The following is a 27,952-nucleotide window of genomic DNA, read 5'->3' on the forward strand; positions in this document are numbered from 1 at the left end:
TGAGTCACACAGAGACGGTCACAACTTAGCTAATCTCCCAGACCTGGGCTTCTTCCTATCCCCACAGATAAACACTGAATGACCTATTGCACGCGCACACACACACACACACACAGACTCGTGCTCACATGCACACACACTTTGATCAGCCAGCATTCCTGTCCACAAAAACACAACATAAAAAGAGTGTGATTTGAAAAGCAGGCTAGACCTGTGTACCTGCTTTACAACTGGCCACTTGGCATAGCACTCCACTGGCATACCCTTGCCCCTGGCATGACCTCTAGCATCCACCTGTGTGTGTGTGTGTGTGTGTGTGTGTGTGTGTGTGTGTGTGTGTGTGTGTGTGTGTGTGTGTGTGTGTGTGTGTGTGTGTGTGTGTGTGTGTGTGTGTGTGTGTGTGTGTGTGTGTGTGTGTGTGTGTGTGTGTGTGTGAACTGTTAACCTCGCTGCAGGCTTTGGGCCAGCCGCCCTCAACCTCACAGTCACACTCAACTGTCTGCTGCCATCTCTCTCTTTCATGTATCCTCTCTCTCTCTCTCTCTGACACACACGCACACATACACTATCCTCTCCCTCTCACACTCCATCTCACTTCCCACACACACAGTACACACACCCAAACACACACTTATACTCACCCATATACACACTCCCCCACACACACATATACACCCACACTCGCCTACAGTACACACCCACACACTACAGTGTACACACACACACTCATCTACAGTACACACACATCTATAGTACACACCCACACACTACAGTGTACACACACACACTCATCTACAGTGCACACACACACTCATCTACAGTACACACACGTCTATAGTACACACCCACACACTACAGTGTACACACACTCATCTACAGTACACACACACACACGTCTACAGTACACACACACAGACAGACACTCATCTACAGTACAGTCGTATACAGTACACCCACACACATACACTCATCTACAGTACACACACACGTCTACAGTACACACACACTCGCCTAGAGTACACCCACACAAAGTCACATCTACAGTAGGCTTGGGCGGTATCATTTCTTTCACACCGTCATACCTTTATGACATGATACCCCGGTGTACGGTATATGACGGTATGACTTTCATTTTCATCAGCGGGGGGGGGGGGGGGGGGGGAGGCAGGGCTCGAGACTAACGATGTCCCGTCGTCCCGGGGACGATCAAATATTGATTTGGGACGAACAGAGATCTTTGCTGGGACGCAACCGGGACGGAGAGGATTTTTTTTTTCACAGGATATGTCAATTGGACGACTGTCAGTGCGCGCATATATTGCTGTCAAATGGTGAATGACTAAGTTCACTGAAGTCTAAACGTAGCGTGATTTGCCAAATCCAATGACTATCTCCGCCTACCCACCTCTCCTCAGCCAGTCGCGCTGCAGCAGCGTCACACCCCAAATGAAACTTGCATCGAAAAAGAAAAACGTGTTAACAGGTGAGGGAAATCTCTCTTACCTAAGCTTTCTCCACTGGTATTTAACCCTGGTTGACACAGTGAATGACAGCTGGTAATTGACAGTCGCACGGCACGAGACCACTGTACAAGAACCGCGGAAAGATCAGAATGTTTAAAAAAAAAAAAAAACGCGCGCTATACTGTGGCATCCTCTCAGTGAAGAGAGCACCGCAAACATGCTGCGCTATTTGAAGAGGATAAACACAGACCCAAAATGACCAACAGGGAACTGCATCCAGCAATACTACCCCCGAGTCTAAGGTGAGGACACATTTAAATCACAGAAGTGTAATGTTAGTCTATTGGAACTGTATACAGTTATCGACGCGTTCTAGTTATAGCTGCTTATTGCTAGCTAATGTTACTGACTAACGTATCAGACTGCCACTGATTAATCCATATAGTTCACACTATTTTATTCTTATTTTTAATATTATTATATTGTTATTCCTATTTTAGTCCTATTGACCTAAATGTTTATTGTTGTTCAATGTGAGCGATACATAGTCTGCTCTGTTTCCCTCGGGATTATTAAAGGATTTATATTCGATTCTATACTAACACGTAATGTTACTACCATTGCGAGTTAATTGGCATAACGTTACATTTATCTAAACGAACGCGGAGAAATAGACGACAGGCTATAGGCAAACTTCACTTCAGCTACACAATGAATCCATATTCAGTGAGGAGGGCCCGCTGGAATTTAGCAGCAATTATCAATATCGACCAGGAGGACAGCGCGATCTAAGGGACATGTTTCATTACTAGTCAAGTGTCATTACTTTAGTTATCAAAGGTGGAATCTCTGGACGCAATGACATTATGTAGTTTAAAGCTAAACTACGTTTTTCTTTCTCGTTAGAAGAGGGATAACTTATTCAGTTAGATTTGATCTTTATTTATCTCTAACATTTTCAACCATAAACACACATTTGTAATAACAAAAAAAACTAAAACGAAATAAAATACATTTAAATATATTTTCCTATGGAAGGAATAATCAACATGGCTCCAATTGGTTGACTATAACAGCACCGTGACCAAATATCCCTATACTAGCACCTTGTTAAACACTTTTATTTTTATATTTATTTTTAATCATAATTATTCTTGTGAAATCTTTCCACCATGGGAGCCTTTTGACTAAATCAATTTATTCTCCCTTTCTCTGAATGGTGTTTCTTATGGCAATAACAACTATAGACGACAAAACCAAAGTAAAGAAACTACATTTGATTTTTGGGACGGTTACATTCACTTTGGGACGGTTAAAATTGTATTTCGGGACGGTTCTGGGACGGTGGTGAAAAAAGTTAGTCTGGAGCCCAGGGGGGGGGGGGGGGGGGGGGCAACCCGTGTTACCAAGTAAACAAATCATCGTCAGCTCTCAGAATGGTAGTCAGAAGCCCGCACCGTTAGCATCTAGCCTAGCCATGGCAGACTATTTGATTCCTTAAATTGCTCGAAATTGCCTGGGTTTTGGTCATATGCTCCCGAAATGCTCCCGTTGTTTGGCTACTTCTATGTGCAGTGAAAATTACTCGAATGCTTTATAACCTAGTCATTGATTTAGTTCAGGGTAATCTAAGATTAGCCGCAGAGCTAACGCTAGTTAACGTGAGCTAACGCTAGTTAATCAAGCTCAGAGAGAGATAAACAGCTGACAGCGGATAGTACAGGACGGTACAAATACAATAAAAAGGCGGGTGGGGGCTGTTGTGTAAACCTTGTACTCTTTAGTTCACATATAATAAGAGACGGATTATTTGCTTGCTCCACCAGTGCACCACAACAACACACACCAACTCTCGTCACAACGCTTTGCGGTATTTACACAGCACTGTCGCAACATTACCGTAAAACGTGAACACCGTTGTGACCCACTCGCTCCACTAGTGAGGACTGGTCTCGCCCTCTGCTGGCGTGTGTGTGCACTACACTCAAAACTCCGTTTCACTGTAACTGAAGCGCATCTGTGATTTTGACGGTGACGGGCGGTATTGATTTTAAATACCGTCGGGATTTCTAAATACCCTGGTATACCGTAATACCGCCCAAGCCTAATCTACAGTACACAGCCACACGACCAGAGCCAGAGCCAGAGAACTGAGAGAGCTGCACAGCCCCACGACCAGAGCCAGAGAACTGAGAGAGCTGCACAGCCCCACGACCAGAGCCATAGAACTGAGAGAGCTGCACAGCCCTGCCGACCCAGAGCCAGAGAACTGAGAGCTGCACAGCCCTGCCGACCCAGAGCCAGAGAACTGAGAGCTGCACAGCCCTGCCGACTCAGAGCCAGAGAACTGAGAGAGCTGCACAGCCCTGCCGACCCAGAGCCAGAGAACTGAGAGCTGCACAGCCCTGCCGACTCAGAGCCAGAGAACTGAGAGAGCTGCACAGCCCTGCCGACCCAGAGCCAGAGAACTGAGAGCTGCACAGCCCTGCCGACCCAGAGCCAGAGAACTGAGAGCTGCACAGCCCTGCCGACCCAGAGCCAGATAACTGAGAGAGCTGCACAGCCCTGCCGACTCAGAGCCAGAGAACTGAGAGAGCTGCACAGCCCTGCCGACTCAGAGCCAGAGAACTGAGAGAGCTGCACAGCCCTGCCGACCCAGAGCCAGAGAACTGAGAGCTGCACAGCCCTGCCGACTCAGAGCCAGAGAACTGAGAGAGCTGCACAGCCCTGCCGACCCAGAGCCAGAGAACTGAGAGCTGCACAGCCCTGCCGACCCAGAGCCAGAGAACTGAGAGAGCTGCACAGCCCTGCCGACCCAGAGCCAGAGAACTGAGAGCTGCACAGCCCTGCCGACCCAGAGCCAGAGAACTGAGAGAGCTGCACAGCCCTGCCGACTCTGAGCCAGAGAACTGAGAGAGCTGCACAGCCCTGCCGACTCAGAGCCAGAGAACTGAGAGAGCTGCACAGCCCTGCCGACTCAGAGCCAGAGAACTGAGAGCTGCACAGCCCTGCCGACTCAGAGCCAGAGAACTGAGAGAGCTGCACAGCCCTGCCGACCCAGAGCCAGAGAACAGAGAGCTGCACAGTGTCGTGGGAAATATTATCATGCCATTATAGATCTGTGTTGAGATATCATTTTATCTTTGTACAGCTTGACTAGTTCAATATGGCCAGCTAGTATAATGAGATCAGACACTGGCAGACACTACTGTCCCTTTAATGTGGGGAGAGGATGCCTTTTGACTTAATCTTTTCCTCTCCTAGCAAGGTTGTTTAACATTCCAGTTAGGAATAGGGATGGGTATCGTTAGGATTTTATCGATACTACTACTCTTATCGATACTGCTTAACGGTTCGGTACTTTATCGATACTCTTATCGGTTCTTTTTGATTATTTTTTTATGATTTTTATATTTGCAGTTGAGAGCATTGGTCATCTCCCTACAGTAAAGATTAGAAATGATTGAATTATTGTAAATTTGTGTGGAGTGGTGGGAATAGCTGCTTCAATAATAACTTATAACAACAACAGACAAGTTAGACAACTATGTATACAAAAAAAACGATATACACTGAATGATTAGTTGTTACCTAAAGTCCTTGGACTCCACTGTAGAGAAGGGGTGCAGGCCTTTGACAACAAACTTTGTCACAGCCCTGTGACACTCGTTCACCCTATCCTCTGTCATCCATACTCTAGCTGCTAGGGTGAAAGGACTTTGGGTGGTGGAGGGAGGTAGAGGGAGGATGTGTGGTGGCCCTGGGCTCACTGGGCTGGGACATGGTGGCTGACGCCTCAGCTTGACGATCTATAAAACGTTTTTAGATTGTAGTATTTGTAGCTAAACAATTATTTTGTTTATTAGCCTATTTGTAATAATTCGTTATTAGCCTAGGCAACTCTGTATCTTGGCTTACCGGCTGCAGTGGACGTGGATGCAGATGGGACACTGCGCGCAAGGCAGTCAAATACGCGCATTTCTGCACACTAATATCGTGTTTTGCCAACAAATGTTTTGATAGATTGCTCGTATTGCCACCCTTACTGGCAAATGTTTTGTTGCACTTGTGGCAACGTGCATTGTCGGCATTGACCCTTGTAAAGTATATCCATACTTTAGAACGCTTCGCTCTATCCGCCATGATCACGACTCAGTGCATGCAGAGCTGCTGTCTGTGTGCAGCGCTATAGCACGGGGCGTCGGGGACAGCGCTTTCATTAAGGAGTACCCGTATGTAGTACCCGTATGTCTATGTGTAGCACTAGCGAGCGACTCGCGAGGAGTGTGTGTAATAATTGACTCGCTGGCTGCGGCTCGCTTCTCGTGCAGAGACAGAGAGAGGATCGTTCGCAACTTTTAAATAATAATAATAATAATTTCTCTAGAGTATCGATAGCAGTACCGAGGACGTCGGAGCTTATAAATACTCCGGTATTTTCTAATATAGTACCGGTTCCCGTTCAAAACCGGGGTCCGGGGGGCATCCCTAGTTAGGAACATCGTGAACATCACCGCCTAGCCAAGGTTGATTCTCCTAACTGGGAACCATTTTTATTTACTTTCATCGTCATATCTGATGTATAATGTTACGTCTTGCAAGTGTGTATTAAACTATGTTCTGCCCAGACCTCTTGGTCACTTTATGGCCAGACGCTAGTGTGTGAACATGATGTATCCGTCTGTAAACTGTCCTTTCATTGTGGCCACGGTGAAATAAACTGTTTTCTATTATTAATAACGACTCAGAATGATTTATAAAATGGCTCATCGTTTTGTCCTTTAACATTTCCCATAACAGCCCCACGACCCAGAGCCAGAGAAGTGAGAGCTGCACAGCCCGACGACCCAGAGCCAGAAGTGAGAGCTGCACAGCCCGACGACCCAGTCCGCTCACACTGTGTGGTGTGTGTGTCTGTATGTTCAGAGAGAGTGTGATAGTAAGAGAGAGAGACAGAGACAGAGAGTAAGAGGGAAAGAGTGATGGTGAGAGAGTGTGATAGTGAGAGAGAGACAGAGAGAGTGTGAGAGACAGAGACAGAATGAGAGGGAAAGAGTGATGGTGAGAGAGTGCGATAGTGAGAGAGAGACAGAGAGAGACAGAGAGAGAGTGTGAGAGACAGAGACAGAGTGAGAGGGAAAGAGTGATGGTGAGAGGGAAAGAGTGATGGTGAGAGAGAGAGTGAGATAGTAAGAGAGAGAGAAAGCCTCTCACACAGGATACAACTTTCATGGCAGGGGCGCCTCTGGCAGAATCTCTAAGTAGTTTGCTTTGTTTCTAGGAGGATATGTCAATAACTTTGTCAGTGTTGCAGGTTATTTGAAGTTCCTGTAGTAGTAGTAGGTTTCAGGCCAGTTGTGCTCTGCTGTTGCAAAATGTTGTCTTTGGCTCATGTTACAGGCAGAACTGATCATGGATCAGAGACAAACTGGTCAAGGGCAACACACACGCACACAGCCGTTCTACCTGCTACACCAGCCAAGAAGATTGCTGTACACAAACCATAGGGCTGTGTGGGTGGAATGTGAGTTTGTTTGTGTGACACACCAACACCAACACACATGTACACACTTGTGCGTACATGTACAAAAAGGCCTGTATCCAGAAACAAACCAGGACAAACCCCCCACCAACCCTGTCACCAACCCCACCCTAATCAACCTCTTCATCTCTTGAAAAGCTACCAAACCCACCACCTTCAGACCAGGGGGGGGGGCACTGATGTCATGAGAGGATGAAAGGGGTAAGTAAAAGACCATCGTGCCAGCAGGGCCGTTGGGCCGATCGGACTGGCGCGGCGGCACTTGAAAGGAGAGATATCAGCGCTGGCGCGGTGACAAAGAGCTCCAGCGGCCTGGGCCCATGACATGATTTCATGTTCCAGAGGAGCTGCCAAAGACTGTGGTCGGTGTGTGCGTGAAGAAGAAAGCAGAGATGGGAGTCGGGTGGCTGAGAAATGACAACAGAGAATATTTATATCTGTATAAGACTAAATGTATGGAGAGTCTTCAGACACAATGTTAATAATACATATCGGGACTTTTAAGTTAGTTGAGAAGAATGTTGTGGTAATCGGTTGAGCTACAGTATGAACTGATCTGCTATTTGTTCTCCCTGCCCTTAGGGGAACAGCTGTCCATGAGGCCGGAGGTAGAGGGGGTCGGGGGTCAACAGCCCTGCGCCTCTCACAGGAACCAGAAGGGAAGTGCAGGAAAAAACTGTGTACATAATGTGTGACACGCTGGCGTGTTGGTGATCCTTGAATGATCTCCCTTTCTTCCTCCTCCTACTACTCCTCTAAAATCGCTTCCCGTCTTGGTAAATACTAGGGATGCACGATAAGTATCGGGCCGATAATTATTGGGCCGATATCAGCAATTATGACGTCATCCCGATAAACCCGATAAAATCCGATAATATAATATATCTTTTGAAAAAAAAATGCTGTGTGGGTGAATTGGGATGAAGGGCGTTTGTTTTTATTATGGGCTCCTCCCGTTTTGCCAGTACTGTGGTACGACTGATAGCGTGTGGTTTAGGAAGCGGGCGTTTTGCACAAATCCAGCGCTCCCTTTCTTGGCTGTGACGTAGCCACGTACATTTCTGAAGCAGCGCGGACGTAAACAACAAAGATGGCGTCGGTACTCGGAATAGTTTCGGAGGAAAAAAGTTTGCTTGCTATTTGTAACAAATGCAATGCAGAAGTTCCACGAGGAGGGAAAAGGGCAACAACTAACGGCGCTGCCTGGCTGGTTGCTGGCTAACTAACGTAGCTACTCATCCCGGGAGCTAACAGCGCTGCCTGGCTGGTTGCTGGCTAACTAACGTAGCTACTCGTCTCAGGAGCTAACGTCTCTGTCTGGCTGGTTGCTGGCTAACTAACGTAGCTACTCGTCTCGGGAGCGAACGTCTCTGTCTGGCTGGTTGCTGGCTAACTAACGTAGCTACTGATCCCGGGAGCTAACGGCGCTGCCTGGCTGGTTGCTGGCTAACTAACATAGCTACTCGTCTCGGGAGCTAACGTCTCTGTCTGGCTGGTTGCTGGCTAACTAATGTAGCTACTCGTCTCGGGGGCTAACGTCTCTGTCTGGCTGGTTTCTGGCTAACTACCGTGGCTATTCGTCCCGGGAGCAAACGGCGCTGCCTGGCTGGTATGTATGATTATTATTGTATTGTGATATGTTGAAAAAAGAAAATTTGATCAAAAAATATATATATACATTTAAAAAAAAAAATAATACAATAAATATCGGTTATCGGTATCGGTTATCGGCTTGAGGAGCATAAAGTTATCGGTATCGGTGTCAAAAAATCAATATTGTGCATCCCTAGTAAATACACTGCATTTGTCCAAAGCGCTTTACAACTTATGCCTCACATTCACCCATTCACTCACACACTGACGGCAGAGGCAACCAAGCAAGATGCCAACCTGCTCATTAAGAGCAGTTAGAGGTTAAGTGCCTTGCTCATGGACAACAACAATAAAACATTTACTTTAAGGTGCAGCCACCCAACCATTGAAAACCACACTGTGGAATTGGGAGATTATTATTATTGATGAGCTCTTGATACAAGGATAGACTTATTACATGCCAACTAAACCTGAGTAGTACAAAATCTATCATTTTGAGTTACGACTGGAAAAGGCATATTTTCCATCTGCAAGTCAAAATATATACTGTATGGTCAAATAACGGATGGGGGACATATTTTGTGTCAGAGATGGGATTGAAATGCAGCAGCAAAACAAAAAAAACAGATACAAACATAACAGGTGGGTTCTCTGTTGTATTTCAAGAGAGTCAACACCGTCACAGTTGCTCTGGCCGTGTGCAAAGAGAGGACCTGAGGCAGGGAGCAGCGGAGGAGAACACCCCGCCTCCCAAAGGGTGGAGCCCGGTTCTGGTGAAAGAGTTCCACCCTTTTGGTCCGTTTGGATCCAGCAGCCTGCTTTAGCCTGCCATGATTCCTCACATCACATTTTGAAAGTGATCCCGGTGACTGGCTGCATGCGCCCGCTCTTATTAGGTACTTAAAACAAGGGCAGGCGCGGCATAATTTTCAACCAACCAGGGTTGTAATTAGGGGATGGAAAGCCCATTGTTGCATCTTGACAGACGCCTGCCAGGGGCCAGGGCACAGCTGGGGGGCCCCCGCGTTCCCAGCCACTTTATATTTAGACTTGGATTAGCGTAAACACAAGCACCCCCCCCCCCCCCCCCCCCCCCACACACACCCTTTCTTCTGCGAATCAAATTTGTGCGTTCACTGGGATGCCATAATTGAGTGGAATCTAAATTGACCAGACAAGACCCTGACAGGAATAACAAAGTGGCCTAGAGGTTACCGAGACTCACTGGAGGCCAAAAGGTCACTAGTTCAAGTCCCTGCATCATCGGTGTCCATCCTTGCCACAATGCCCCTGAGCAAAGCGCCATACCTAAATTCCTCAGAAATTACCAGCTTGGTGTAGTTCAAGTGTGTTCTCTAAAACTGAACGGCTGGGCTTTCAAAATGGATGATAGGAGATGGAGAGCGTACCAAGAATGTGTTTTTCCTTAAATTACAGGGCTCTTAACTAACTCTCACTCCTGTAACCGTCCCGAAATACAATCTAAGCCGTCCCAAAATGCACGCGGACCGTCCCCAGTTTTAGTTTTTCTACATTGTCGTCATTGTTCAGATCAAATAAGAACAGAAAAATGAATTATGACAATAGTGATAAGCCAATGTATGTGATGATATCAAGGCCTATGTCTGATGCAGTAAGAAAACTATGCCTTGATGTGCAATCAGAGATGGCAGAAAAATAGATGAGAACATTGCCATGTCAAGAACAGCACAAGAAGCACTTCTATATGGTACAGTAGTAATAGGCATCTGATTAACCCTTTAATCGCCAATGACGTGTTAAGACGTCATTCCTCGCCATGCGTAATCTGCCAATGACGTTTTACAGAGTCTTTGAGATCAATATTTAAAAAATCTGTCATGGTAATCATATTTCACCGACGGATCCTTTCTCGAGTGCTGGGGATCTCCACTCAACTCTCCAACGGTTCAATATCGCCACCTGGTGGCCGATCGCCAAACCGGAAGTGAGTAAGTGGGGCCGGAAGTGCTTGGTGTCCCCCCTATTCCGTCCGCCACTCACGATCGCTCCCGGGACTCCATCTTGACACACTGGATAATCGATCGGTTGCCATAAATCAATAAACAACGTTATTTGGACATATATATTATTATACAACCCGGAAATGGTTCATCTAGATCAACATCCCATAATAGCGAACTTTTTGCTCCAGTATCATCCCCCATCGCTATGAGGAAGCTGCGGTGAGTTTCAGCGTTTTTGATTATTATTATCCATACAAACTGCTATGATCAATATATCACCCATACTACATGATTCATTTAACGTCGGTCATTGCATTATAAACGCCCCCCCCCCCCCCTCCGGTCAACATCAGATGATGAGTCATGACGTTTAGGACCTTGTACAATTGAAATCTTTAATCTGACGTCAATCGCTAGCAAACTGCATTTGATGATGTAATATAATTATGCATAAATGGCTATATCTCACGTTCTAAGAATTACTGCAGAAAACGATAAAAACATATTTATACTCTAGACAGTATTTTTATATGAATGTGTGAATGAAAAAGTAAAACGTTCCTACACCCTGAACAATAGCTAATCGATGGGCCATAGTAATGTCAATTTAGCAATACAATTTAAAAAGTTATAGCCCTGCAAAGTAGGTGAACATCTCCATAGACAAATAGAGCTGGCAGTGATCAAACATTGATGGATATAAGCGTGGCAGAGAAAGGGTTAACAAGTGCAGATATTGTACAGTTGCATGTTCATATCACCAGATCCAGAGAGAGAGAGAGAGATGCTAAGTGAGTATTGACTGAGAACGTCTGTCATCAATCACTGAACAGTCACCAGCACTCACATCATCAGTCTGCGCTATGAGCAGAGCTCTGTCGTTACTAAATTAAGACTCAGACTGGACAATCATGCAGCCCTAATATTTCATGGTTTTACGGTAGAATTTAACTTTCAGTTCACAATAATACTAGTTGCATTATCTGGCTATATCAGGAGAAAATGTGTGGACTGAAGAGACTGAAGACATCATTAATGCCACAACATTGTTGAATCTGTGGAAGCTGGAAGAGATACTAGCAGAGTTTTGACTCCACATAGTTAACGTTACCTAATGTTAACGTTATCGTCAGCTCATTGTATCAGGGTAATGTTGGCTGCTGACTAGTTAGCTAGCAAGCAACAGTAATGTTTTATCATTAACACTTTGAGTGCCAGCCACGAGAAATCTCGTTATTTCATGCCATGCGTTGAGTGCCAACGACGAGAAATCGCGTTATTTAATCGCTTTTTTTTATTAGCGATTTCCATTCATTTTTCATCAATCTAGCCTCACGTTACCATTGGGGCTCTCTCTGAGCTCGAACAGGGAAAATCCCGCCCCCTATCGTCTCTCCGGATGGTATTGCACCCATTGGATTGAATTGAATGAAATGGATGGGAAAAAAAGAATCCGGAATCCAAATTTTTCTTATCAGGCATGTAACCTGAGCCGATCCCATTCATTGCCGAGCCTCAGAACCGCGTGGAATATGTGTTTCCAGTACCCAGCGTTGGATCAATAAACGCGATCGATATTTGGAATGGCGATCAGGAATTGGAATAATCTTTTTGGAGAACATCTGATCTGAGGTAAGGAATCTATTTTACCAGTCTTGGGATAATCAGAGTTTTTTTCACCTATATATCAGCGTGTCCCATATGTGTGTGTGCGTGTGTGTGTGCTGATCAGGAAATGGATAATCGATTTTTCAGCCCGCTTCTCTAGCGTGCATAAGTACACATATAGTATCGATAATCTAGCGTTTATTTGACAACGATTCATAAATAGGCCGAAAAATGACAACGTGTTTTGTGTATTCCACTAAAGGGCGATTCCTGCAGAATCACCTTTTTTTCTGGAAGTTTCCAAAAACGAATGTTTTTCAAAATGGTATAAAACAGAAATGTACCGATTAAAAAACAATCGGGTTTGACAATGTTGACTGCAAACAAGTCATTGATAAGCGACAGGCGTATTAGACACATAGCCATAATTTAAGATATAGTTTATGCATTCGCAAATGTGCTCGTCCTCTCATTGAATAGAGCACCGGCACTCAAGCGCTAAATCGTGCGCCCCCTGCTGGCACTCAAAGTGTTAACACCAAACAGTCCAACATTAACTGATAACATTAATACTAGCAGAAAGCTTAACTACCTCATGGGCTTGGGTTGAATTCCCTGTTGCAGCTGCTGCTGTCGTGAGGTCAGAGGCTGGCAGTTCAGGGTCTGGCTCTGCTGTGCATTCCCTTGACGTAAAGAAATTGCAGTATCCCCACACGGGATGTCATTGCCATTGTGTATCACTCTTGACAGTCAATACCGGCGGTGACAGGCGTGTGTGTGTGTGGAAGTATATTGTCAATGAGGTTTAATAAGAAATGTGTGCTGCTACACAAAATATGCGGTCAGTTTCATTTTCATCTCCATTCATTGTAACGTTTTCTCTCCTCCCAAATTTGTCCCAAAATTTATTTATATCCTCCATGACCCTATTTTTATCTGCCCCCGGGTCGACCGGAGGTCCAGCCCTGCTTACTACTTGGCCGAAAACAAGAAAGGCCCCTTGCCCAAAATCACAGATCATTTAAAAAAACTTGATCAAGGAACGACAATTGGCTAAAACTAAACAACCGGATCCTCCAAAAAGGACGACTAGAGAAATAACAGAGTCCAGAACTATTGGTAATGGACTCCTTAGGTCTCCTCTGCATGCTCCTCAGATATAAAGAAGGCATGTAAACGACACAGAGGCTATTTTCTGAAGTGACGCCATCAGTGACAATGCTCTATTCTGAGGTACAGTTAAGAGAGGGGTTTGAGTGCTTCAGATGAACATTAGGTCAGCTTTCAGGCCTCAGAGTATGCGTTGGCTAGCTAGCGGCAACCATCGCCAGAGAAAGTGCACCATTAGCATGTCTATACAGCACAAGGGCTCCTTAAATTATGAATGGGTGCCCTCTTTCTGTCACCGGGCATGCACGGGATAAATGAGACGATAGCCTCACCCCCCACCCCCATCCTCCAGGGAGCGTTGGTACATTCCATTAAGAAGAACACTTAATTAAAGCATGATAAAATACCACTCGGAGACTCCAGAGGGGTCTGGGTGAAAAGGGGTGGGAGGAGGGAGAGAGAGGGGTTGGTGAGAGACAAGGGAGGAATTCAGTTCATCTCATTCTCCCGGTGAAGAGAAGTGAAAAACAAAACAAAACAAAACCATCCTACCGTGAATTGTTTCCTTGACAACCCGGAGATCACAGATAAATAATACATACAATGTTTTAATTAAGTGGAGAGAGATAGAGAGAGAGGAGAGAGAGAGGGGGGGTTGTTTTCACTTGCCAAACTGTGGTGAAGGGGAACCCGTATTCTAGATGTACAGGATCAGACGATTTTTTTGTATCAAACCATGCAGCCTATGCATCTGTGCTCAGTTTCAGTTTATTTGTTAGAGGGACAACGTACATTAACACTTTGGATGCCACGCCCGAGATTTCTCGGGTTTACCCCCCCGACCGTTGAATGCCCATCACGAGATTTATCTGTTTTTTTTTATTAGCGATCTGAAATCATATTGCATCAAGCGAGCCTACCGTTGGATATCCAGGCACCGCCGGCGCTCAGATGTGAAAAAAGCACCCCTATCGTCTCCCAGATGGTAAATCACCCTTTTGGATTGGACTCAATGAAAGTGAATGGGAGAACGGATTTCTGACTCCACATTTTACTTCTCACTGATGTAACCGGGGTCTACCAGAGTTCATTCTGGAACCTTGGTGCCACGGCGAATATGTGTTATACTGTACACACGGTGGATCAATACAATTATCGATTTTTTCGAATGGTGATCAGGAATTGGAATATACCATTTGGATACCATCTGATGTCAGGTAAGGAATCTATGTTATCAGTCTTAGGATAATCAGACTCGTTTTCACAGAGATATAAGCGTTTCCACTATATGTGATATTGCTGTTTCACTGTAAAAGCCATCAGGAAATAAGAGCAGCGATTATCAGCACGCGGCACGAGCGTGCGTGCGCACACATATACTATCGATCATCTAGCGTCTATTTGAAAACGATTCATAAATAGGCCGACAAATGACAACGTTCTGGAATATTTCAGTAAAAGACGATTATCATCATAGGGTTGTTTTTTCCGCGAAAACGAGTGATTTTCAAAATGCTATCAAACGGAAATGAAACGATAAAAAAACAATCTGCCTTGACAATGTTGACTGGAAAATTAGTCTTTGATAAGCGACAGGCAGATTAGACACATAACCATAATTTAAAACATAGATTAGGCGATATTAAGTTAACATTGGAGTGGGTTTAGGCATCAAGGGGGTAAAAAGGAAAACATGGCGTGGCATCCAAAGTGTTAAGGAACATTTTATAAAATAGAATGTAAATGTACCCAATTGTAGCCAAAAGGCTAGTTTACATTGGCAGTGCCCCTGCATGTCTCTACGTACTAATGGCCAAATATTCCACTTCCTGTTCACAGCCGTGTCAATTGACTCTTCTGATCTGTGTCATTGATGTCACTGGTGCTGCATTAGGAACATGAAGAAAAGTTTCCAAATTGCCATAACAACCAGTTCCTTACCTTTCCCAGAACCGTGAGACAACTGGGGTCCAGTTCGGGTTGCTCCAGCTTCACCACTCCCACCCAGCCGTACTCGTATAGGTCCTCCTCGTCGTTGTTGTTACAAAGTCCCAAAGGATGCATCTGGAGGAAGGAAAATAAAAGGAGATTAACACCACTGTCATTGAAATACAATTTGGGATGGGGGAAACCTGAACGGTGATAGGAGACACCCTGGCCGTAACCCTTGGTGCAATATTGTAAATTTCAACCCAGATGTCAGTGATACAACCAAACCGTGTAGGCCCATGGCACTAACTGACTGCGCACGCGTCCGACCAAACGTCCCCGTCAGATCACCCGTGTGTGAGTGCCAGATATCATCTGTGACTTGAGTGAGTGGATGAGTGACCACAGTTTGACATGCATAGCCCACGGCGGCAGTCCTGTGCACACTGTGGGGGGAAAACAGCATGCTCGCTGTGAAACACCATGTCAGAAAGGTCACATGCAAGCATGGCATTTCACTCAGAAATTCCTCAAGCAGAGGGGGAAAAAAACACAAGCTCTGTCACGTACAGTGTGTCCAGACGCTTTTGACACGACATGATACGACATAAAAGGCCGCCCTCCCAAGATGCATGGAGCTACAATAGAATCTGGCCTGGTGGGCTTATAGATTTACTCCAGGCGTAGGGTAAAATCAAATACCAGCTCACAAGTGAGCTAATCTCTCCTGGATGGCGCCCGTTTGAGGGAGCACAACCGCTGATAATCCACTTGTCACCTATTTTCCATAATGAATCATAAGAGCTTAAGAGCATTAAAGGTCTCTGAAGTGCCCACTGTGTGTGGTGGAGCCATGTAGGATCTAAACATACAGTAGAGCGTTCTATCCTCATCGCTATGCACTGTTCAACTGGACTTGTCAAAAGGAAAGCTATGCACCGTAAACTGGACTTTTCAAAGGACAAAGCTGTGATTTATGAGCTTTGATGGTTCCACTGATGAAAGGGATTGATCCATTATATGCCCACTTTAATGAGCCGTAGCCACAAGGCTTATTAAAAGGAACACAGCAAAAAACCTCACTCATGCAGCCTCAGAGACTCTGCCATTTCAGCCGTCTGTCGTCCTCCGTGGCTTCATGGAGGCGCACTAGAACGAGGGTAGATGACTATTTCTCATTAAAGGAATGGGTGGTGAAGGGCCACACTGGTGCACATATGCCTAGTGTCTATCAGAGTATCTTACAGTAAGTGGTCCTAGCCATTATAGTTAAGGCCACTAAATTGGCCTAGTTCTCCCTGCCGCAAAGCTATGTGGAGCCCCATGCCTGGAGGATGTCTGCAGAGTAGATTAGGACTAAAGGATGACAGACATGACAAACACTGACTCACTCACTCCGTAGGCCCGGGAAAGGAGGTGGCAGCCCCTATAATTACAGACCTACGAAAGCATTCATCTCAAAGCTCTTTAGCTACTTTATTTGAGCTTTCTTAATTGTGCTGGATCTGGAAAGACAGCGGGGAGATGGTGAGGAGGCAGGGAGAGATGATTCAATTAATGATTCATTTAGAGAATCTACACTTTGCCTCCGACGTTGCAAGACTGAAAATAGAAGGCATGTGCCATCCACTTTATGACATCAATAGACCGCTACAGGCGTACTCTTTGAAAAACCATAGTCGGGCTTTCTCTTTGAAAACCATACGCCGTTGTGCATGTGCTGGCCTGCGCACTCAAAGGAAATCTATGTCACGAGATCTCAACTTGCTTCGTAATCTAAGCAGATAAGCTAACGATCGCAGCGGGTCATCGCTTATCAAATGGACCAAATCAAATCGATAAAGGTACATTACACTATTACAGTATTACAGTCAAAACAGCATTAAACCAAAGACATTGGGGGGAATCAACAGCTGTTGTGTGCTATGATTTACACAAAACAGTGTACTTAATTACCATCTTACATTACTACGTTGGATTAAACCTGTTCGCAAACGTAGGCCCAAAGCCCCGGATCCCACCCTGACAACAGAGGACACCAGGGCTCCTGTATTAGTATGAAAACTGGGCCATACTGACCTGCATGCCACTTATCCTATTAACCCGATGACCACAGCACCCCAATCAGCCAGCGTTGTGGCGCCGGAGCCCTCAAGTCCACCCTTGCCCCGGGGGCCACAGTCGATGACCCCAGATACCCTTCTCCCTCTGATGACCCCCGACCTTTGAACCCCACTTCATCACTTTGGGAGCAGGCTGGGCGTGCAGCAGGCCAATTGAAGAGGTATTCAGAAGCACCCAGTCACTCCAGCGCCATAAGGCCCAAAGGTCAAGCCAATGACCTGAGGCTTTTTTGGGGGGAGGGGTTCGTTTTAGAGCATGGGGGTCAAATGGAAATGGTTGAAGGACGGATATGTCATAGGGTAGGAATGTGGACAAAGTGTGCCGTCCTGCTGTTCCGCAGCTCTGGCTCTTTTCTTTCCGCCTTGGGGATGAAATCTGATGAAGACATCGGATTGCTCACACCAACAGCTTTGCACATTAATAGTCGAGAGGCATGGAGGAATGGCAGATGCAAAAATGTTAGACAATGTCAGCCCTGAGGGCATTTATATTGAGAGGAATGCTCAAGACATAAGAGGAACACATGCCTATGAAAGCACTGACTCGCACACGTTCTTTAAAAAAATTCACATAATCTGAAATAAACCTTTAGAAGGAAAGGGGGGGAAAACAGCACATCCTTGAATGCATCGCCGGACCTCCCACACACAGCCCGTGTTGATATAACGAGAGATGAAAGGGACTGCGGTTTTACCAGAGAGTCTGTATAATGAGACGGAGCACTCCGAGTCGGAGAAATTCACGACACTAAAGATGGCGGCAACAACGAAACTACTTGCTACAAAACAAACATGTTCAGAGAAAATAAATGTGATGATGCTATTTTATGTTGAACCGCATTTCGAGGTGAATAATATTTTTTTATATATGTTTAAAATTAATAATCTTGAGTGGTTGCCATGGTAACCAAGGACTCTGGCAGAAATCACTGGATGCATCAAATACCACAAATCCAAACTCCAACAGGCAGAACTACAGATCCCAAAGAAATGAATGAACAATTTAAAAACTTCCACTCATCTCTCTATGCTGCAGAACAACCCACTGACCCGTCTGCCTTTAGCAACTTTTTTGACTCTCTTGATATTCCTAAAGTTGACTCCGACTCAGCGGTGAAACTGGATGAGCCTATCACAATAGAGGAGATTGAAGAGGCTGCTCACAACATGCAGGCAGGTAAATGCCCAGGCCCTGATGGTTACCCAATCGAATTCTATAGGAAGTTTTTTGGCAAATTGGCGCCACTTCTTATTGATATGTACAATGAATCCTTCTGCTGTTTTAAATTGCCCCATACACTTACTCAGGCCACAATTTCCTTAATCTTGAAGAAGAACAGAGACCCTCTCCTATGTGGGAGCTACCATCCTATAAGTTTGCTATCCGTGGATTTAAAGCTTCTTTCCAAACTACTATCTATGCGTTTAGAATCGGTACTACCCTCTATTATTTCCCCAGATCAGACTGGATTCATAAAAAAACTGTACTCTTCTTTTAACACTAGACGGCTTCTTAATATCATGTATAATCCCTCTTCTTCCTCAATATCAGAAGCTGTGATATCACTAGATGCCAAGAAGGCTTTTGACCGGGTGGAGTGGAGCTACCTATTCTACACCATGGAGAGATTTGGCTTTGGTAAAACATTTATCACCTGGGTGAAACTGCTCTATACCTCCCCTATAGCCTCAGTCAGAACCAACAACACACATTCTGAATATTTCCCTCTCTTTCGCTCTACTCGGCAAGGCTGCAATTTGAGTCCCTTATTATTTAATATCGCAATAGAACCATTGGCCATTGCTCTCAGATCAAATCCTAACATAACTGGTATTCATAGGTTTGGCATCGAACAGAAGACTACACTTTATGCGGATGACTTGCTTTTATATGTATCGAATCACTCTGTCTCTATTCCAGCTGCCCTTGATGTTTTCAGTTCATTCGGTGAAATATCAGGATATAAACTAAACTTAGATAAAAGTGAGCTATTCCCTCTGAATGCTGAAGGTCGAAATTACCCCTTACATACTTTGCCCTTTAAAATGTCCCCACTTGGCTTCACATATCTTGGCATTCGTTTCACAGACAAATTTAAGGATTTATTTAAATTTAACTTCTCCCCTTTGTTAAGCAAACTGCATAAAGACTTTGAACGATGGTCGCTATTACCCCTGTCCTTAACGGCACGAGTCAACTCAGTTAAAATGAACTCTGCCAAAATTCTCATACCTTTTTCAATGTTTACCCATCTTTCTCACACAAGCATTCTTCCAGAAAATTGACAGTTTGGTGTCGCAGTTCATCTGGAATAGGAGAGTCCCTAGGCTCGGTAAAGCCCTCCTACAAAGACCAAAGTCTCTGGGAGGGATGGCTCTGCCCAATTTTAAATTCTATTATTGGGCAGCCAACTTTAGAGCACTACAACATTGGGCAAGGTTTGAAGACGCACCTTCATCCCCTGTATGGTTGCTTTTGGAATCCTCGTCTTCCAGCCCTGCCTCACTGGCTGCTCTGGCTCACGCAACTCTACCTTTTCCCACCTCTCCCTACTCTAAAAATATCATTGTCAAATCAACACTCAGGATATGGAATCAGTTCAGACGACATTTTGGTTTACAATCTTTTTCTTTACTAGCTCCAATTACAGCTAACCCTGTCTTCCCCCCCTCTGTGATGGATAGAGCTTTTCTCTCCTGGTCCCCTCTTGGTATTAGAACGTTCAGTGATTTATATATAGAAAATATTTTTGCATCATTTGAACAACTGTCTGACAAGTTTTCTCTTTCGAGGTCACATTTCTTCAGATACTTGCAAGTCCGCAGTTTTGTAAGTAATATCAACCCACAGTTCCCCAAACTCCCAGAAGCCACTCCTATTGACACTTTACTGAAGCCTACACTGGTCACAAAGGGTATTATATCTGTCCTGTATGGCTTGATTTCCTCACTGCGTCCTACCTCATTAGAAAAGATCAGGAGTAGATGGGAGGAGGACCTGGGTGAGGACATCACAGAAGACCTGTGGGAGGATATTCTACACCGGGTCCACTCCTCTTCAATTTGTGCCAGGCACGGACTGATCCAATGTAAAATTGTTCACCGTTCACACTTTACTAAAGTCAGGCTAGCCAAGATCTATGGCAACATTGATCCCACCTGTGACAGATGCCACCGTGCCCCTGCTACACATAGTCACATGTTTTGGTCCTGCCCTTCCCTGCATAACTTTTGGTCTGAAATATTTGAAACTATCTCAAATAGTATTGAGATCCCAATCAGCCCGACTGCCATAACTGCTTGCTTTGGTGTCTCTATCTCCCCTACTACTCTGTCTCTGCCACGATATAAAGCTGACCTGGTAGCATTTGTTACTCTCCTGGCTAGACGTCTCATTTTACTGCATTGGAAGTCACCCACTCCTCCATCTCACTCTATGTGGCTCAGGGATATTTTGCACTTCCTCAAGATGGAGAAAATAAGGTGTGTCATAAGGGGTTCTACAGCTAGATTTTATAAAACATGGGGTTGTTTCTTTACCTATGTTGGGGAACAAGGTTCAATCGACCCCCCATAAATAATGCTCACTCCTAGCCTAGCACAGTCCAGTCGATTGACCTATCTACATGTGCAAATGTAACCGATGTCTACCTTCTTATTTAAAAAAAAAATAAAAATGTTCCATTCCTCTATTCCTGCTGTACAGTGCTTGTCCTGAGTGTACATATCTGTTTAATTGACTATGTCTGAAACATCTATATTTATTTTGTGGTGTATTCTCTTTAGTCTATATATTCAACAGACCTATACTTCTTTGACTACTTATACGTAGCCATGTGCAATATGTATATTATTTACATTCAACAGACCTATATTCTGTTTATTTATACATAGCTTTGTGCAATAGGTATATTGTTTATCCAACAGACCTATATTTTGACTAACTATATGTAGCTTTGTGCAATATGTATATTGTCTACATTCAACAGACCTATATTTTGACTACTTATATGTAGATATGTGCAATACGTCTGGCATATATGTGTACAATGTGACCTTGTGCTCATCTCATATTGCAACGAAAAAAAACTTCAATAAACAAAGTTTTCAAAAAAAAGAAATCACTGGATGGCACATGTATAGAAGGGGTCAGGTCTCGTTAAGTCTTGTTAATTGCCGCCATCAGGATGGCAGCGGAGTGAGCAGACTTCTCTTGAGACTTTGGCATTACTGAGGGTCTTCATCAGAACATCCTTCTAATAACAATGAAAGGGAAAAGGGCAGGCCACTGTCAACGCAAGGTCAAGCACCTTTTCGTAAATCCTCTTTTTTTCTTTTTTACTGCTCTTGCTGCGGTAAACATATGATGGGTGAGGATAAGAAATATTTTTTGCCCCTAAATTTCTCATTTAGGGGCAAGTGTGCCCCTAGTGAAAAAGCTTAGCGTACAGCCCTGCTCACTCTCTCTCACACTTTCTATCCCTCCCTCTGTCTCTCTATTAGAGCCATATGAAATCAGTTTAATTTTTTTCCAAATTCCATTAATTCTTTTTCAAAATTCTGTTTTTTCTGTTTTAATAATTTCAGAATTCTGTATTTTGCTTTGTACACTCATTTTACCATCAGAAATAGTGTCTAATAAGTGGGAATGAATAAATGTCCACAATTTAATAAGATATAACAGTCCATTTAATAGGGCTGTCTTAAATACTTCGAAGCTTCGTTCGATGGGCATGGGATTAGAATATGAAAATAAAATTAGATTAACAAAAAAAATATTATATATATTTTTGCAAAATCAACTCTGCCTCTCTTTGTTAACTACAACAAGCAATGCTGTTTTGTTATTTAAGATGAGGTCGGACTCGGCACTGACAGATTTGTGTTCATTGTGCTGCTTTTATAAAGCCTCAAATGACTGCTTACAATATTTCATGAAAGCAAAGTGTTTTGTTTGTCTAAGATTTAAAAGGGTTTAAACTTTACAGCACTGACAAAGTTGAACAAAGTGCTGTACAAGTCCCACAGCATAAAAAAAAATAATAATAATAATATTTATAGTTGTTTCCATTTTTATTGCTCAATTCCACGATTCCGTCCGCGATTCCGTGATCGCGGATTCCATATGGCTCTACTCTCCATCCCTCCCTCCCTCTCTATACATCCATCCCTCTCCCCCCTCTATCCCTCACCCTCTTTCCCTCTCTCCCTCACCCCCTCTCTATCCCTCCCTCCCTCCCTCTCCCCCTCTCTATCCCTCCCTCCCGCTCCCCCTCTCTCTCCACCTCTCTATCACCCCTTTCTCTATCTCTCCCTATCTCTCCCTCACCCTCTTTCCCTCTCTCTCACCTTCTCTTTCCCTCTCTCTCTCGCCCTCTCTCTCTCTCTCTCTCTGAGGGGTAGCAGGAAGTAGAGCGCTGGCTGGTGTGTGATTGTGACCTCTCTCTTGCTTGTCTAATAGCTTGGAGGACTGTGGAGAGCCCCGCCTGCGTCCCTGGGCCCCGAACACTGGGCCATTGTGTGGGGGCTCTCTCACTCCAAAAAAAGGGGGCTGTGTTGTTGTTGTGGACGATGTTGATATTTTAGAGGCTCAGGCTGGCCATTGCGCCATTATCTGCACCACTGGGCTCTTATTTCTTTTCTTGGTGGTTGACGGTGGAATGGTGTGAGGAAAGGATGGTTGGAATGTGGAACTTCAAGGACAAGGGTTTGGGATTAGAAACATTTTGGTGATCTTGTGAGGTGGGTCACACTCATTGCAAGTGTGTGCGCAAATCAGAGCATGTGCACACACACACAGCAGAAATGACTGAGCCTGTGCCCTCTTTGAGTTCCAGCAGCCGTTACTACCCCCAGTACGGCCCCAAACACCCAGGGCTCTGCCCACCAGAAAACACCCTGTGCTCCACTTTGCTCCTCTCCTCCCATCTAACATCCAACAGCCTCCTAAAGCCACTAGGGGGCATCTCTTGTTCTGCCCTGCCCGTCCTGCCCCCCCGAGGTGAGGCAGGCAGGCAGCCTTTCACATGGGTATCCCCTTACGCAGGCCACTGACTCTCTCAATGAAATCATGGCAGGGAACTCCACCTGTCACTCAAACTGACCACACCTCCTTTCCACAACACCACTAGAGGATTTATTTCTTTAAGATTTTTCTTTAACACTTTGGCTGCCATGGGTTAAATTAATGATATACCATAGATTGCCAGCGCTATTTGTCTATGGAGAAAGTCCCCTTCTTTGCAGGGCTATAACTTTTTAAATTCTATTGCTACATTGCCATTATTAGGGCCCATTCAAAGTCCTATATGTATTGTTCATTGTGTAGCAACGTTAAACTTTTTCATTCACATATTCATAGTAAAGTATGGTCTAATGTATAAGTATGTTTTCATCTCTTTCTGCAACTTTCTCCAGAACGTGATATATAGCCCCAAATGCATTATATTGATGATGAAATACAGTTTGATGGCAATCAGCGCGATATAAAAAATTCCAACTAGACGTACTTCTAGAAGTTACTACACGTCATCTGATGTTGACCGGATGGGCGAGGGGGCGTTTATAATTCCGTGGGCAGCGTTATACCAATCATCTAATGTGGGTCAAATGTTGATAAAAGCAGTTAGTATCGAAGATGGTAACGTTACACGCTGAAACTCACCCCAGTCTCCGCGCGCCGTTGGGCGATCATCGTCGAGTAGAAATTTTATCATTATGGGATATATTATTACCCGGTCCATCTCCAGCTTGTATAATGGTATATACGTCCAAATCATGTTGTTTATCGAGTTATTGGCAATCGATCGCTATGTAGAGTGACGAGCTAGAGTGCCGGAACCTATCCCGAGTGGCCGGAAGCAATAGGGCCGACCAGCAAAACCTCTACTGCGCTTCCTGTTAAGCAGTTGCGCCGATCGGCCACCAGATGGCGCTCCTGAACCGCCAGAGAGCTCAGTGGGTCCTGCTGGTGAATCTCAGGCCAGCGGAGGGGGAATATGAATCCGATTCCAGATTTTTGAAATATTGATATAAGGACGCTGTACAGCGTCCCCCGGCAACTTTAGCATCGCCAGCAAAGACGTTGTAAATCGTTTTTAGGCAGTCAAAGTGTTAAGCTTCATACTGTATTTGGCTCAGTGAGGGAGTTTTTGCTCTGATGTGATTTTGAGCAACAGAGATTTATCAGTGAAATCAGTTTTATTATTTATTTATATATTTCAACAGTAACAACTGTTACATCTACAATTGTATAATTGGGATTTGTGTTAGAGGACTGCATAGAAGCAGCATTAATCATTGTAATCCAAAGAAAAAAACTCTGCGTATACAAACATTTGAACAGACAAACATTGCCCAACTTTTAGGTCTGTGAAAATCATGCCTTGGTTTATAAAAATAAAAATAAAAATAAAAAAAAGGTGACAAATGCATAAATCCCTAAGTCTCCATCCAACGGCTCAAAAACAGGGGCATACTTCTGCAAAACTCTTTCTCCTCTCCCCCCACTCAAAGGAAATCAAAATGCAAGTCACACCATCCAAGCCATTTTTCTTCGTCAGTGCCACAATTCACCGAGCATTTGATCATCCAACAACCACTACTTCAACCTACCCCCCCCTCTCCCTCTAACCTACCTCCTTCTCTCCCTCTAACCCCCCATCTTCTCTCCCTCTAACCCCATCTTATCTCCCTCTAACCACCCCTTCTCTCCCTCTAACCCCCCCCCCCCATCTTCTCTCCCTCGAACCCCATATTCTCTCCCTCTAACCCCCCATCTTCTCTCCCTCTAAACCCCCCCCCCCATCTTCTCTCCCTCTAACCCCATCTTCTCTCCCTGACTCCATCTTCTCTCCCTCTAACCCCCATCTTCTCCATATCTAACCCCCCCATCTTATGTCCCTCTAAACCCCCCCCCATCTTCTCCCCCCCCCCCCCCCCCCCCATCTTCTCTCCCTCTAAACCCATCTTCTCTCCCCCTGAACAGGCACGTGCACACATAGAGGCCAAGGGGTGCTTGAGCACCTGCCTTTTTGAGCCTCGTCAAAAAAGTGCCCTTTTTGAAGAAAAAAAAAGAAAAAAATTTACCGTTACGCATATAGACTGCCCTTCCAACTGAAAAATGTCAGGATAGAATAAAAATATTAGGTAAAGAGAGATGCCCCATATTCGATTGCAGTTTGCACGGCCTCCTCAGCGTGCCTCTCCGCGAACCTATATATTTTATGCATAGCGTGGGTGGTGATGATGATCATGATAGAAACCGCTGTGGCGCATACAGTTGAATGCTAGTATTACACTCATTGAGGGACACGAAGAAGTCAAGTCCGATGGGATTTGGGAATCTCAAATACAAATCGGGATTGGAATAAAAAATGCATTTATATTAAACAATACAGAATATACAGCACTTCTTGGGGTCTGTAGGGTAAGCACTTATTCCCTCCCCCCTGAACATTTATGGAGATGTATGGGCCTTTTAAGTCAGTGATAAAAGTGTCTTTCAAGGATAAGTGAGCTCCTGCACTGATTATTATAGTTCAATATTCAATATTTGATCACCAAAACCCCCCAAAATTCATAAAAAGGGGCCCCCCCGCCCGAAAAGGGCCCTTAAAAATAACGCTACGCTCGCTCGGTTAATATATACACTAGGGATGGGTACCTTTCACATTTGAACCGATACCTGTGAATCGATACCGGTACCCAACGGTACCTTTTTTCGGTACTTTAGTCTCAAGAAATTTAATTTACCTACCTCAGTCGTAAAAAAAAATCCAAACTTCAAATAACTACAATTGACAGTTTTCGGCTTGTCATTGCTCCGACTGCTTTGTTGTTGAATCAAGTCAAATCCTAGGTAAGCATATATTGTGCGTATGAACGTTGACATGAAAAGAAAAAAGAAGAAAAAAAAAAAAATAAAGTAAAAAAAAAAAAAAAAATAGTAAAAACATTTTTTTTTTTTTTTTTTTTAATCTTCAGTTTCTCACTTGATTCGATACTCGGTAGTACCGACATGTTTCGGTTCGGTACCTCAAAAGTACCGAATTCGGTACCCATCCCTAATATACACACAAGTGTAGTGCCCTTTTCAGCCTTTGAGCACCTGCCCCTCTAAAGTCCTGTGCACGTCCCTGCCCCTGAACCCATCTTCTCTCCCTGACTCCATCTTCTCTCCCTCTAACCCCCCCATCTTCTCTCCCTCTAACCCAGTGGTCCCCAAACTACGGCCCGCGGGCCGGATTTGGCCCGCCTCCACATTTGGCCCGGCCCCCTAGAGCACCGGAGCTTTTTTTTTTTTTTTTTTTTTTTTTAAGATGGCAGCATCCCCATTGTCTGTGCTGAATGTTTGTTAGTGTTTGATCTTTTTTGTTGGTTTTTAGTACTTTTAAACATCCATTTTTAGTAGTAGTTTTCATTTGATCCTATAATTTTTTCATTCACCGATTTGTGGACTTTTTTTTGTGTGTCCTGAAAGGCGCCTTATAAATAAAATGCATTATTATTATTATTATCATCCAGGAGGGAAAATACAATTTGGATAGTATGGACTGCATCTCTGCCTGTCCTGACCAGGAAACACTTTGCAACTGTGATCTCCTCTGGCAATAGTTGGATATTGTAATGTGTGGCGAGGGGTTGCAGCAATTCCACTGAGAGAAACTGGTCTGAGGCTGGATAACATGCCTGTATGCCTCTCATAAGTTGTTCTCCAACTCATGAGAACCTGCTCTCAAGCTCTTGCAGCATTCTGTCGAGGACTGGATAGAACAGTCTCTGTCTCAGCTGATCTCCTGAGCTGAGGTCTGAGCTTGTGCCACAAGATGACAACTACATACTCGTCCATCCTTTTCTGCTTCCTCCTTTGGCTGGTAGTATGTTCCTCAATCCAAAGGCCATTACATATGGCCTTTGTCCTGTCATACATGTCCACTGCCATCTCTGAGGTGCGATAACCTTTGAGTGTGTCCTGCACTGTGCTTTTAAATAGTACAGAGCTAGAGCCAGGTGGTCTGTAGGTACTGTATTTTTATTTCATAAATAGTGTTATTTATTTCATTAAGTGTTATTATTTATTTCCTGAGATTGTTTTCTGTGAATATCCCGGAAAGGGTTATTAATATTAGGTTATGTGTGGCTTTCTGGAAAACAATAAATGTTTACGTTTAGGCACCCCTGTGATCGTCAAATTTTTTCTGTTACAAACTGATCCCGGCCCCCACCAGAGAAGGGAAAAGTCATGTGGCCTTCACAGGAAAAAGTTTGGGGACCCCTGCTCTAACCCCATCTTCTCTCCCTCTAACCCCCATCTTCTCCCTCTCTAACCCCCCCCATCTTATCTCCCTCTCTAACCCCCCATCTTATCTCCCTCTCTAACCCCCCATCTTATCTCTCCCTCTAACCCCCATCTTCTCCCTCTCTAACCCCCCCCATCTTATCTCCCTCTCTAACCCCCCATCTTATCTCCCTCTCTAACCCCCCCATCTTCTCTCCCTCTAACCCCCATCTTCTCCCTCTCTAACCCCCCCCCCATCTTATCTCCCTCTCTAACCCCCCATCTTATCTCCCTCTCTAACCCCCCATCTTATCTCCCTC

At 44.6% G+C, this 27,952-nt stretch overlaps 1 protein-coding gene across 1 annotated transcript in view; it reads right to left on the reverse strand.

Annotated features, from left to right (window-relative positions):
• The window catches only part of znrf3 (zinc and ring finger 3), a 202,018-nt gene that overhangs the window by 60,854 nt on the left and 113,212 nt on the right, over nt 1-27,952 (reverse strand). Inside the window, 1 exon segment of the mRNA XM_084316505.1 lies at nt 15,243-15,365. Within this exon segment, the coding sequence (XP_084172631.1) occupies nt 15,243-15,365 (123 nt within the window).

This window comes from Notolepis coatsorum (genome assembly GCF_963971535.1).
Source record: "Notolepis coatsorum genome assembly, chromosome: 1".
In the NCBI taxonomy this organism is placed as follows: Eukaryota; Metazoa; Chordata; class Actinopteri; order Aulopiformes; family Paralepididae; genus Notolepis; species Notolepis coatsorum.